The sequence below is a fragment of the Xenopus laevis genome, chromosome 1L, assembly GCF_017654675.1.
Source record: "Xenopus laevis strain J_2021 chromosome 1L, Xenopus_laevis_v10.1, whole genome shotgun sequence".
Classification (NCBI taxonomy): Eukaryota; Metazoa; Chordata; class Amphibia; order Anura; family Pipidae; genus Xenopus; species Xenopus laevis.
In genome coordinates, this window is record NC_054371.1 from 192,815,247 (window position 1) to 192,829,110 (window position 13,864).

Below are 13,864 nucleotides of genomic sequence, written 5' to 3' on the forward strand. Positions count from 1 at the left end.
TTTTTGTAATGTGAATAAATATTTTTCCTTTGCACAATTGTAACAAACATTGTGTTAGCCCTTTGCCTCTCACAAGACAGTAGGATAGTGATTGCGAATTTTACAGTTTGCAGTGTATGTGATTACGTTTACTCCAAAAGTTTACGCCACTTTCAAGCAAGTCTTAAAAGTGAGCAATTCACAATTACTTTTCACAATTTCACAATGCAATAAAAGTCTAATGAAGAATATAAAATGGTGACATGCACATTTTTATTGATATGTGTGCGTTAATGTGATCTCTTTATGAATTTTATGAAATTCCATATGTACAGGGAAGTAAATTAATCTAAAATAAAGACTTAATAAAAAAATAAAAAACTTGTTTGCATAAATAGCATTCTATAGAAACTAAGAACATATACTATATATATATATATATATATATATATATATATATATATATATATAAACATCCACAAACCAGTGCACTCTTAACCCAATGGCCAACCGCCTGGGTGCCGGTCAAATAAAGATGAATATCAATACAAAAAAAGCCGCACTCCTAGGTCTTTTGTAGATAAAAAAGGAAAAAATTTTATTAATTCAACGTTTCGGCAACCACACGTGTGCCGTCTTCAGGAAGGTGACCTTCCTGAAGACGGCACACGTGTGGTTGCCGAAACGTTGAATTAATAAAAATTTTTCCTTTTTTATCTACAAAAGACCTAGGAGTGCGGCTTTTTTTGTATTGATATATATATATATATATATATATATATATATATATATATATATATATATATATATATATATATATATATATTTCTACTTTCCTTGGTTCCTTGACTGTAGCTGCCACCTTGTGTTGATAGCATGTAACCTTAAAAAAAAAGCAACTTAATATCCAGAGCAAAAAGCATGACTTGCCTACAAAATTTTGCAAGACACTGGCCTGACATCAAGATGAAGATAATCCAAATTCTACCTACAGTAGCCAATTACTGAGAACACTGATTGAAACGTAGCCAATCGTCTTGTTGGTAGGCAGGATCTGGAGTTGTCTCTGGAGTGTAAGTCTGAAAGTGTGATTGTCATGCTCATCTAATATACTCTTTGAAAACGATCAGCATATTATAATGTGAAATTGAAAGAATAAACATTTAACTAGTGCACAAATATGACCAACCTGAGCTTGAAAAATAGCTAATTAATTGGCAGGCTTGAATTATTGTTTTGTAGTCAGTTGTTGCTTATGCGTGCCCAACAATTCCCATTAGAAATAATAGAAAGCAATCTGAGATAATGCAAACATGTTTGTTTCTGCATCTTATCCAAGACAGAACATCAGATATAATATCAGCCATGAAGTAGGGTTTTATTTGGTAGGCAGTTTTGTAACTCAATAATTTGCTTAGAAGAAATAATTATCTGCCTTTATTTTACTTCCTGCCCTTATTGTAGGAATTTTAAATGGGATGATAGAGATTCATGACAAACAGCATGGAGAACTATTTTTGGCTCCTGACCCTATACTTTAGATTAGGACTCTCTGTAATGAAGAACGAAAAATAATTGGATTCCAGCTCTTAAGGGTGTCTTATGTAAATGGTATGAAGTGGCAAAAGAGAGAGATCTACGTTCAGTCATGGTCAATAGGTCAATAGGCAAGACAAAGACAAAGCCAAATTCAAGAATGTAGTGTCAGGGGCATGACAGGAGCTGAGGCAGAACCAAAGGAAGATGTTTTAATAGGACTGAGAAGCAAGGATAGGAATCAGGATAGGAATCAGATACACACAAGAACTTGGGACACTAGACCTATATCACAAAAGGATAGCATGCCTAACAGGTACCTGCACAGATTACCAAATAAAAAATATTTGCTATGGACTGAAAGCGTTTGGATAATTCTGTATCCATATCTTTGTTCAGTAATGTTATTTTACATCTGCTCCAGCTCTGGTTTGCAGCCAAGTACTGCAATTTAAATGTGTCCTGCAGGGATTATTGGGTGTTCCCTCAGCAAAGTGATTATCATGAAAAACTTGCAAATTAGGGTTGCATATATTAAAAAGAAACGGCAGCTTAGAGATGAGGAGCCCTCATAAACCCAAGGTCTTGCCAAGAGAAGAATGCAATCAAAACTATGCAAGTGATACAGGGGCATACCATGTGACTACCAAATGAGCTTTTATATATATAATATATGCTTAGCCTGTACCTTCCAAATTCTGCATTATTTCTTGAAACTATGATGGTTAACGATGGGTGATTAAATTCGCCAGGCTGGAATTAACGGCAAATTTCCACGTTTTGCCACCAGCAAATGAATTCACGAAACTGCGACAAAAAATCCCCGGTGAAAAATCCACTGTGTGAAAAAAATTTGGGCGCGCATCATAATTGTCACGCTTCACAATTATTCTGACACGTGTTGACTTTAATGCATTTGGACAAAATAGGCACGCATATAAAAATTGACGCGGGCGTCTAAATTAACACACATCAAAATTATTTTGACGCCAATTGACTTAGCTATTTCGCAAGTTTCACAGGAAATTTGCGAATTTTTTGGCAAAGAGAAATGGGACACATTCGCCCATCACTAATGAGGGTTTTGAAAATACATATTATTTTGTAAGCATGTAGTCATAAATATGTATAAATGAATGCTAAATTGGTGAGTGTTTGCTTCATCAGATAAAAGGTGTCTGGCACAATTTAGCAGATATAAGATAGGGCTTCTGCTTCAAATAATACCTGTCTGCTGGGGAGAAATGGGAGGTCAATTCAACTGAATAATCTGATTTCTTTTGTGCTATTAGTCCTTGTAGCATTGATTAGGAAAAATTACTAAATCTATATTAATAACCATTGTTAAATGGGTAAGCCACCAAAGAGGAGGCGTTAGTTTGTGTTATCAGTTTAATACTGACAGAATCTGTTCCTGAACAATAGCTACTATTACATAGGGCAGGCATGTCCAAAGTGCGACCCGGGAGCCAATCGCGGGCCGTTTTCAAATTTACACCGGCCCTCGGCCTCTGTCATGAAATTAATAATAATGCAGCCCTCCAGCACAGTGCGATCAGGAATCCCATAGCAGTAATATTAAGGCACATTAGTGAAATGATCTGCCATGTAGAGACTGGCTGTTTTCGCATACTTCTTTAGGGCTGAAGGTGTCAATAGTCGTACTGACATGCCAGTAAAGAAGTATGGCGTCACTTCGTGCCGTCACGTGTCTATTGCCAACACCTTCGGCACACAGGCAGCAGTATAGACCAAGTGGCAGATCATTTCACTAATGTGCCCAAATATTACTGCTATGGCTACGCGATTCCTTGTTTAAATGAGTTAAATGATGTTAATGGTTCAAAGAATGTCAGGTTCCATGGTCGGCCCCCACACATTTTCAGCTCACCAAATCTGGCCCTCGTTGCAAAAAGTTTGGGCACTCCTGACATAGAGGCTTTGTGACACATTACTGTTACAATAAACACTGTGTCCGGTTTAGTCACTGTAACTTATCTAAGGACAAATTACTATAGACTTCTTTATAATCTGTGTTTAGTGACCCCTTATCTGTAAAATCTCAGCATTCTGGATAACAGGTCTTATACCTGCACAATAAAAGTACAGAGAATATTTTGTGTTGTATTTGAGGTACTCCTAGCTATAAAATCCATGATCCTTCCAGCTTGGCTATACTGTACTGCAGGGATCCCCAACCTTTTGAACCTATGAGCAACATTCAGCAGTAAAAGGAGTTGGGGAGCAAGACAAGAATGAAAAATGTTCTTGGGTGCCAAATAAGGGATGTGATTGGCCATTTGGTAGCCTCTATGTGGATTATCAACCTACACTGAGATTCTGTTTGGCAGTACATCTGGTTTTTATACAACCAAAACTTGCCTCCAAGCCTGGAATTCAAAAATAAGCTCCTGCTTTGAGGCCACTGGGAGCAACATCCAATGGTGTTGGAGAGAAACATGTTGCTCACGAGCTACTGGTTGGGGATCACTGCTGTACTGTATATACAGACTTGGCTCTTCTCTGTGTGAAACTGTCTAAAATATGTTTGCTGACGTGTAGAACATCAAAATGCATTTGTTTTTTGTAAAGATGTTACTGATTATTCTGCATCTTTGTTTTAAAAGGGACAAGTGATCCTTATGTTAAGTTTAAAATTGGAGGAAAAGAGGTGTTTCGGAGCAAGACCATTCACAAGAATCTCAATCCTGTTTGGGATGAAAAAGTGTGCCTGTTTATTGACAGTCTAAAAGATCCTTTATATGTAAAGGTAAGATGGTTATTTCCTTAGCATATGGAACTGTAGGGAAGAACGTTATGGTTCAATAATAATAAGTAAGAGCAGGATAAACAGTAAACAGTAGCTGATAATGATCACTTACATACAGGGGTATGAGATACTTATAGGCATAATTATAGGATGAACAAACAGGACACTAACGTTCATCAGATTAGAACTTCAAAACATGAATTGAGCTCTGGAGCTCTGTTCCAGAACTTTGATAAATATGTTTGACAAATAAAAAATGTAAATCCTAAAGAAATGAATGTAACACTGCCCAGAGTGATTTTCGAAACTTTTCTAGTTGGAACTTTTCAAACTGCTAATATAAAGAATCTGAAACGGCAGCTCCATCTGCTGGTCATTTCACCTAATTGCCTACATTTAGGAAATAAGTATTAAAGTATTAAAATGAGAAACAGATGACTCTCAAACTTCATTTTCTGCTAAAATCATGAAAACTAGAATCAAAAAGTGCCCAGAAGAGACCTCTGGCCAATTTTACATTGATTTGTTTTGAGCATTTACAAGGCTTTGTTTATAAAATGCTGTAAAAATAGCCAAAGTTTGCCAATTTTTCCAAACTATGCCTTTTTAAAAGACTACTTGCCAATTTTGCAATGCCCCATGCAGTGTACAAAGTGAAAAAAAGCTCCAGCCTCTGATGGGAAACTTGGTTTATCTTAAGAGCTAAAAGGGTAATTTTATTTCAAATGATCCAAACGCTCTAGAAATCTTTTATCGCTACTCTATTCTCTGTTATCTTTCCTAACAGGTATTTGATTATGACTTTGGTTTTCAAGATGACTTTATGGGTTCAGCGTTTCTGGACCTCACAACGGTGGAGCTGAACAGGTTAAGTATATATTTACTAGTGCTGCAGATTATACTTTTGTAACATGTTTTTGGACTATCCAGACCAACAGGGTTAACAACCAGCTAGTATACTAGAGCATGGGTTACACTGGACTCTAACACTTAAGGCAGGGACTTCGCAAAATGGAAGAAATGAAGGTGCGGTGTAGTGCAACTATAACTCCTACAGGCTACTGTGCTTTAATCAATAAAGAAATGGGTGGCAGGAGGTTCTTGCAAATCAAACAGAACAAAATAACTTTATTTGTCAGAGACAAATGATCCACAGGGTACTTACATCAGTAAAGAGTCACTTGCAGAATATATATAGGCACTCAGCTCAAACAGTATATCAGAGGTAGATATAGTCAAGGCAGTACAACTTCCCTCTAGGCAGAAATACCTCACACGTGATCTGGATCTCACCCAGTGGAGTGGTCAGGGATAGTGAAAAATTCGTGAATTTGCAAAACGCGAATTTTGATGCCGGCATCAATTCCGACGCTGGCGACAATTTGACGCGGATTGAAGTCAATGGGCGTCCGTTTAATTGTCGCCGGCGGCAAAAAAAATTTTTTTGGACTCCCCGTGAATTCGCTCCTGGATAATAAATTCGCCCATCACTGGTCAGGGAGAAGAACCTAAAGCCTGACACCCTATCCACTGCGGTCCGGTGCATTCTCTGTAGGCAAATCTTACAGCCTGGGAAGCTACTCCCTGCTACACCACCTTGTTGGCGCAGAAAGCTGCTCATTCTATCTTTCCTCACTGTCTTACTCTCCTAGAGTGTCTGTAACATTATATTCCTGCCACTCACTAGCCTCATTCATGGGGTCCCTGCTCCCCGACTTATCTCTCTCTGGAAGTACTGGTCCCTCTAGGGCTTTACTTGTTGTACCTAGGCTCCCTGGAAACATCCAGCTGGATCAGCAACCAGAAGCCAAAGATGAAGATCCACCGCTTCTCACTCACTATACCAAAGTGTGACAGAAAGTGGTCACAGCACCTCTTGGCCAATAACTGAGATATGTAAATTACAACTAGCTACATGGGAATCTGCCTAACAACTGGGGAGATCAGGAAGTGTAGGGAATTAAAGCCATAGGGGCACATTAACCCTATACATAATAGATAATATACACAATTTCATGCGTTTTGTAGTCTTTGAAATATGCATATTAGCTGCATAGGAAGTAATATGGCAAAAGCTTCAATAATCCAATCCACAACTGGATTTTTAAATAGAATTATCCTTATATTAAGAGGCCCATTTATCAAAGGTCGAATTTAGAATTAATGGGAATGTATTGAAATTCCAATATACTCAAAATTAGACTGGGAGGTTTTTTAAGAAAAAGAAAAAATTGTAATGGCTAATATTCGATCAAATGGTTCTAACCTGAAAATTTTAATCATATTCAATTCGTACAATTTTTCTCCCGAAAACTCAATGTCAGGAAGGCTATTAACATCTCCAAATGGCTCAATGGACCTCTGCCATTGACTTGTACGAATATTAGCATTAAGACTTTTTCCCTAGTCGAGGTGTAATAAATCTCACATTTGAATTTACATTCAAATAGAGGGATTAAAATAACAATGTGTGAATTTTTAAACCTGAAAATTGTAATTGACTATTCGATCCTTGATATATCTGCCCCTAAAAGTAATTTTACATGGAAAATGTCTGAGACCTACAGTCCGTCCTGCTAATAAAACAGGCCCTGCCAATGTGGGGGCAGCAACCTTTAATTAATCAGGATATCCAAACTGTAACCATCAAGTCACAAACTATGCAGCCACAACTATACTGTACATTTACATTGGCCCAAGCAAAGCAGGTTTAATGGTGTTAATCCTCTATAAATGTCCTGTAACTGTACCTGCCCCCCTGAGTTTCAGAGACAAATCAGAAAATACCCAGTTACTCTGAGTTTCAGGCAGGCCCAGATTTGTGAAAAGGCCACCTAGGCCCGGGCCTAGGGCAGCAGGATTTTAGGGGGCGGCATAATGCCCAACCACACCCACATTGGTATAAAAACACTGGGAATGTGCTGGAGATACTATAATTTTTTTAATTTCCAATGCGCCTATCCCCATTGATGATGACAATTTGCACAGTAAAGGGGAGGGGAAAGGGGCGACGAAAGACAGTGGGCCTAGGGGCACCCACTATGTAAATCCGGCCCTGGTTTCAGGTAGTAATGTCCAGTTAAACAGTATTCTTCAAATGTATCTCCACTCTCAGGATTGTCTGCGGTGTATTCCCAGGTGCATCTGGAATAATCTAGTGCCCCAAAAAGCCTATTGGCAGTCAGTTTTCAGCAAGCAGCATAACTCAGCTCCTACTACCAAACATTCCTGCTTTCAGTCACCATAGACCTTAAGAACATAAACCTTAAAGTAAAGTTATATCCCCCTCCTTGGATGATAAGGTGATCCAACCTCTCCATCACCTTGTTCCACTGTGAAGTGATGCATTTTAGGACATGAAGTTCTTCTGCATTCCAGATAATCTGTGCACCATCCAAATATGGAAAGCAGAGGGGAGAGCACTGTGAGCCTAAAGGCCCCCATACATGGGCTGATATAAACTGCCGAAAGACTGAGTCGGCAGCTTATTGGCCTCTGTGTGGGGCCATCCGACGGGCGTCCCAGATCGATATCTGGCCGAAAGTCGGGCAGGCTAAAAAATCCTTTCAGATCATGGCTGCATCTGTTCATTGATGCGGTCCCGCGATCTGACCACCCGTATGACCTACATAATGATCCATTCGTTGGGCCCTAGGAACCACGATTGGATCAGCCCAATATCGCCCACCTCAATGTGGGCATATCGCGGAGTAATCAGCTTGTTTGGCGACATCGCCGGATCTCCCTGTGTATGGCCACCTTTAGGGGGTGGGTAAATGATTCTTACAAATAACATGGCTTATTTTCTTTATTTATCTTTATATTTATTTCTGGTTCAGATAGTGTTTATGAACATTTTCTACAGAAGCTCTAATTATGTCAAAATAGCGGGTGGCATATTTTATCTTTAGTAGTTAAAGCAAAACTGACACCTTCTAAGCTGTAGCTGCTTGTGCTGTACTTTGGCCTTCCCTGCTGATTCAGTGGATGCACTGAACTTTAGAACTCTAGGCCGAGGATCAGCCCTACAAGCAAGTAGAGTTTGCATTTGTATTGGACCTGATTGGGACCTATGGGTACAGTAAATTGGTTCTTTTTTTCCAAAAAGCAAATAATATTTGAAAGGGTCCAGTGAATCAATTCCATCTACATGAGCTGGGGTTCTTAGGGGTGACAAGGACTGCACCGAGGGAGTTTTTAGAAGGTATCTGGTGGCAGGCTGATGGCTTTTGTCTCCATCCCAGGCTGCTGCCCTAGCACAGGCCCTTGGAGAATATATAAAAAACATGGTCCTGGATGGGGCACAAAAAATTTAAATGAAGGGCCCACAGGCTTCCAGCTGGTGGCCCTGGATTATGTGTTAACATTTTTTCTTAAAACTAACCAACTGTCATATATTTCTAGTTCCAAAGATGTTGCACTGGATTTAAGGGACCCGCAGCATTCTGATCATAAGCTGGGAACCATACATTTAACTGTTGCTATGTCTCCAAAGGACAATGTCTGCATTGATTCAGTAAGTATTCAGTAAGTTTTCTTACCCATTTTAAAATGTCACAACAACAAATATGTTAGCCTGCAATACCCTTAAATATATTCACAATGAGGCATTAACGGGATTTCCCTAAACATAACACATGGGGGAATCTGTCCAGTGCCTTTACTTGCTGCTGTTCACTTTTCTTAGCTGATCATTATGTGGGAAGTAAATCAGGTCGACAAGTGTTATATATTGCCACCAGTCCTTCATAGTCAGAAAATATAATATTAACCTGTGTAAAGTCCAGTTAGCAGTAGCTTTCTCATGTCATTTTTACCTTTGTTTTATAAGATTACAAATAAATTGTAATTATTTCAGGTAAAAACAGGATTCCTTCTCACTAGCTTCAGTTGTTCTAAACAAAGGAGAACAAAGTAATTCAATGATAGACCACCATGTGTGACACTCAACCGGGTGTCGTCTAATGGTTGTTGATAACTAGTTCCACTAAAGATATACAGCATCAGACTTGTTATTATCTAATAACCTTTGATTGGATGGGATGAGCCACTAGAAGTGTTGACCTTTAGAAGTTATTTTCTGCATCAAAAAATGAAAATGTTATTAACTTAACACATGTTGTATTTAAGCAATTCAAGATGTAGGTATGAATAGTGCATGATAAATTGCGGCGTGATTTACGAATATAAAGAGTGATACCAACAGTTTCCACCAAAAATGGTAGTAAAAACCAGAAACGGCAATAAAGAAGTAAAGTCAAGTTGACTGTTTATCGCAATGAATTAAATTAGGTAAATTGCACATTAATTTACGGAGGTAAACACATCTTTACTTTATTGAACATTTATCACACTGAATTGAATTGAGCCCAATATCAGATCAGTTCTAAATGGGTATTACTCACATCAAGGTGACCACCCCAGTGTACCAGGTTCTCACATTGTGCATGAAAGGGATTTCTCTTTTTAATTTTGGGTCCTTTCTATTTGAGGCCCCACAGTCTGGCAAGTGTTATCTGGGAAACTATTGCACTGCAATCACCTTGGTGGTGTTCAGAACTGTACTTACTAGCTCATGCTCTCTTTCTCTCCCAACTCCTGTGTGCAATAAATGGAGCTACCTGATGTTTTTATTCATGTGGTGACATTTAATTAAATGTACAGTCTGCCCTAGGGTCCTGGCTTCTCCTTACTGAAGCCTCCTTATCACAGGCACTTCAAAACATCCACCTGATCCATAGAGTAAAGTCCAAAGAGACAGAACAATGGGCTCTCTCCCCTTTTATAGACTAGGGAACAGGAACTTCTCCCAATAGGAATACTTCCCCCAGCACTCAATATTTATATAGAAATATCTGAAGGACAATTATATTCTATCAGCTGCAAATGTGAGTGCACCTTGTAATCGGATCACATTTTTCACAGCCATTATCGATCCTCAAGTCAACAGAACAAGTAAGTCTTTACTTAAGTCTCTACAATCATTGGTAGTTGCTGCATGTTTTGTGAAATAACAACTAAAAAAGCATGATATGTGTCTGTTGTCCATGTGCATGATCTCCACACAGTCATGTATCATCTAGCTTGTGCTTATGTTAACTCTATGAAGAATATGTGAATTTTTTAACAAATTCAGTGGATCTTGAATGTAGACCTAAACATGTATATGGTGGTATCAGCAGATAATTTTGCACCATATAAAATAATTTGCATATGAATAATATCAAAACACATAAATAACATTGGTTCAGAGGTTGTAAGTCCAAGGCCAGACAGTCTACTTTCCTTTAACTGGAGCAATTACCAAAAAAAAAAAAATGTCAGAAATTTCTGATTAGGGCCTTTTAAAGGTATTTTCTGTTCCTTGAGTGGTTTTTGAAATACACACTAGTCCAAAAATGCTTTATTTGTTGTAGTCAGGGGAAAGAGTGTAGGAGGACCAGTAAAGCTGTAATTAATGTCTTGGTAGAATAGGTCAATTTACCAATGTTTGGGGCCCAGTAGTTACGCCACTGGTTATAGTTTTATCTATATATGAATTCAGATATAAAAAATTATTGATTATCTGTATCTGCTTAGGATTGTATTTCAGAATCAGGAACAACATTTTTAGAGACAAAGGAATTCTATTTGTCTCTCCAATGCTTAGTATTAATGTTCCTTTACATTTGCTTGTACAAAGCTCTGTTTAGGCATATCTCATTCCCAGTGAAGGAACAGGATGAATATATATATATATATATATATATATATATATATATATATATATATATATATATATATATATATATATATATATATATATAGATATATATAGATATATATATATATATATACCTGTAATTTACTCTGTTAGTTTGTGAAGAAGCCCAGCTAGGCTTTATTATAAAATGTGTCCTCTATGATGGCAGTTAAGTTGTTTAATGACTTAATGGCTTTGTTGCTGTGGTTCTCAATAAATGACATCAGACTTTTTGAGGAAAATAGAAAGCCTTATATTATAGGTAGAGTCCCTGGAGAGCCCTCATTCCCCCTCTTCTGACCCACATCAACTTGTTCAACCCGGCGCCATCTACACAGCTAACAAGTGATTGCAGAAACGTAGAATGTTGCTAAAGCCATGTCCATTAGCTTCAACAGCATATGCTCAGTGTTGGCGGATACTTTGTAGATCATTATTGGGGGGCTCTCCCCTAGGACTCTACCTTTTATGTAAGGCCTTTCCATTGCCTGGAGCAGAACACTTGAAAATTCAGCTGGGATCTGCTAGTTGGTTTGGTCTAGTTACATATGTCCTACTTCAACTTTCTCTCCAACAATGCAGCCCTGCTTCTCTTCTCTCTATATACTAGATGTAAAAGTAATTAAACTTTAAATCTTTTGCAGAACACAATAATAAAGAAGAACTGGAAAAGGTCGAGTAAGGTAATTTGGCTTTTTAATCGTATGGAATAGAAAAAACTGTCCCTTCAGATGAAAGAAATAGCAACTATTACACTAAATATGAAATGGAATTTTTTTTGGGGTTTGTTAAGAGCACTGGAATTGCAGGCTAGTCAACTGCTGATTACGTGACTTCAGCTAGAACCACATACAGTATGTAAGATAAAATCTGAACTTTTTGAATAGCAATATTTCCCCATTTGAGTCTAAGCTCCACTGGGGCAGGGACTGAACGGAATGGTGAACAATCTCTATAAAGTACTGTTTAACATGTTGGCACAACACATGAAGTAAAAATAACAGTGATGTGTTATCCTTATTACATTACATCAGGTTAGACTTTATGTTCCAACACTGACACCCTGTGGTTGTTTTAAGTAGAAATAGGCTATGCTTTTGTGTGTGTGTTTGTCAGCTGGTATTTAACTAGGTTTTAGTTCTGCTTTTACCTTTGGAGGTTGATTTAAAGGGAAGAATTTAAATCTCTCCTCTGCTGAAGGTTTTCATTTGGGAAAAAAGAGAAAAAAGTAGTATCTCAAGCTGAAACTTTCCAAGCAAACCCCAGTGCACATACATAAACATACATATAATGACCTGTAACAAGGGGTAACCGACCTTCCGCATGGGAAATCCTCCATTGATGACACTCAATAAGAGAGTTGTAGTTCAATCACGTTCTCTTTATTTGTCACAACCTTCAGTATAACAGCAGCACAATTACTGGGCTCCCATCCTTTTGCAAAACATTGCCTGTAACATCCCACTGCCAGGAGATACACACATTCAGAGGCACCCTTCTTGGGCTCTGGCAGGCTCTATCCGGATCAGCCTCTCTTCTTAAGCCCTGGCTGGTGGGATTTCAGCTGGGAACACTATGCCTGGTCCCCACCTTTCCCAGCCTGACCCCCAAGCCCCCCCCAGTTCCTGCCTACCCCCACACCACAGTAAAAAGGCCAGCGCTAAAAACGTTAACCCCCCCCATACACAAGTTATAAAAAGTCATTGGTGCTCAGGGCCCACTTATAAGTAAAAAAAAAACATTGGCGACCTGGGTCCCACATAAAAGTTTTTAAAAAAAAGTTGGTGGTCAGGGCCCCCCTATGAGTTAAAAAAAATCATTTGTGGTCAGAGCCCCCCTATGTTCAGTGTAATTTACCTTCAAAGGTCTTCTTCATTCTCTTCTTCTTCTGGTCTATTCGCTGACTTTCTGAAGCTTCTCGTCTTCTTCTTTTGATCTTCGGCTCCAACCAGCTGCTTTAGGCTCTTTTCGTGACTCGCAAACTTTAGCAGCTTTCAGCAACTCAAGGGGGGCCTGGCTAATCCAGGAAGTGCTGTGTGGTGGGGCCCCCCTTAAAGTACCGGGCCTGGTACAGTTGTGCCCCCTGTGCTCCTCTGATTGCTTGCTATACAGATACCTACACTAAACTAACTGTAGATCTTAAAGAGATACTGACATCAGAACATTGTCATTGAATGCGATTTATAATTTTGCCATAAAAGTATTTGCCTGATGCTTTTACAGCTTTTATATTACCTTTCTTACCCCCAGTTTCCTCTATGAGGGGGCTGCCATATTTGTGCAGCAGAAGTCGGTTAGCATTATAATAGAAACTCTAACTGACAGGTTAAGAAGGGACAGTCAGGTTGGCAAAACAGTTACTAACAAAAAGCAGAACTATCAGCGAAAAATTATCAACATGACCTATTGGTAACTTTTCATGTAGATTAATATTTTGAAAAGAACATTTTTGTGTCATTATGACTTTAAGATCCCACTAGCCTTGGATATGATCCAAGAAATCACTCAAGCCCCCCCCCCTTCCTTAAAGGTGTTAATAGAATCTGCCATCATCTGGCAGGGCATTCCACAACCTCACCGTGAAGAACCACCTACACTGCTTCAAACTAAAGTTCTCTTCCTCTCGTCTAAAGTGGTGGGCTTTGGTTCGTTGATGTTCCCTATGGGAAAAATAATCCCCTATAATGTATGCTAATGTACTTCATCATGTACTAATTATATCCCCTTGCAGCATATTATTTGCTTTAGTAGCTCTGAATCACACTGCCCAGAGTTATGTACTTTTTTATCCACAAAAATCCTCAAATTAAAAATGTAACCAAATCTAATTCACACAC

At 38.6% G+C, this 13,864-nt stretch overlaps 1 protein-coding gene across 5 annotated transcripts in view; it reads left to right on the plus strand.

The window, feature by feature from the left end:
* The window catches only part of mctp1.L (multiple C2 domains, transmembrane 1 L homeolog), a 373,027-nt gene that overhangs the window by 116,179 nt on the left and 242,984 nt on the right, over positions 1–13,864 (plus strand). For 3 of the 5 annotated variants that reach the window (XM_041568472.1, XM_041568476.1, XM_041568474.1), the window contains exons 3-7: positions 4,143–4,285; positions 5,073–5,152; positions 8,690–8,801; positions 10,211–10,240; positions 11,672–11,710. In XM_041568472.1, the coding sequence (XP_041424406.1) occupies positions 4,143–4,285; positions 5,073–5,152; positions 8,690–8,801; positions 10,211–10,240; positions 11,672–11,710 (404 nt within the window). The remainder of the gene's footprint in view (positions 1–4,142; positions 4,286–5,072; positions 5,153–8,689; positions 8,802–10,210; positions 10,241–11,671; positions 11,711–13,864) is intronic. The other 2 variants (XM_041568473.1, XM_018264615.2) reach the window with 1 other exon arrangement.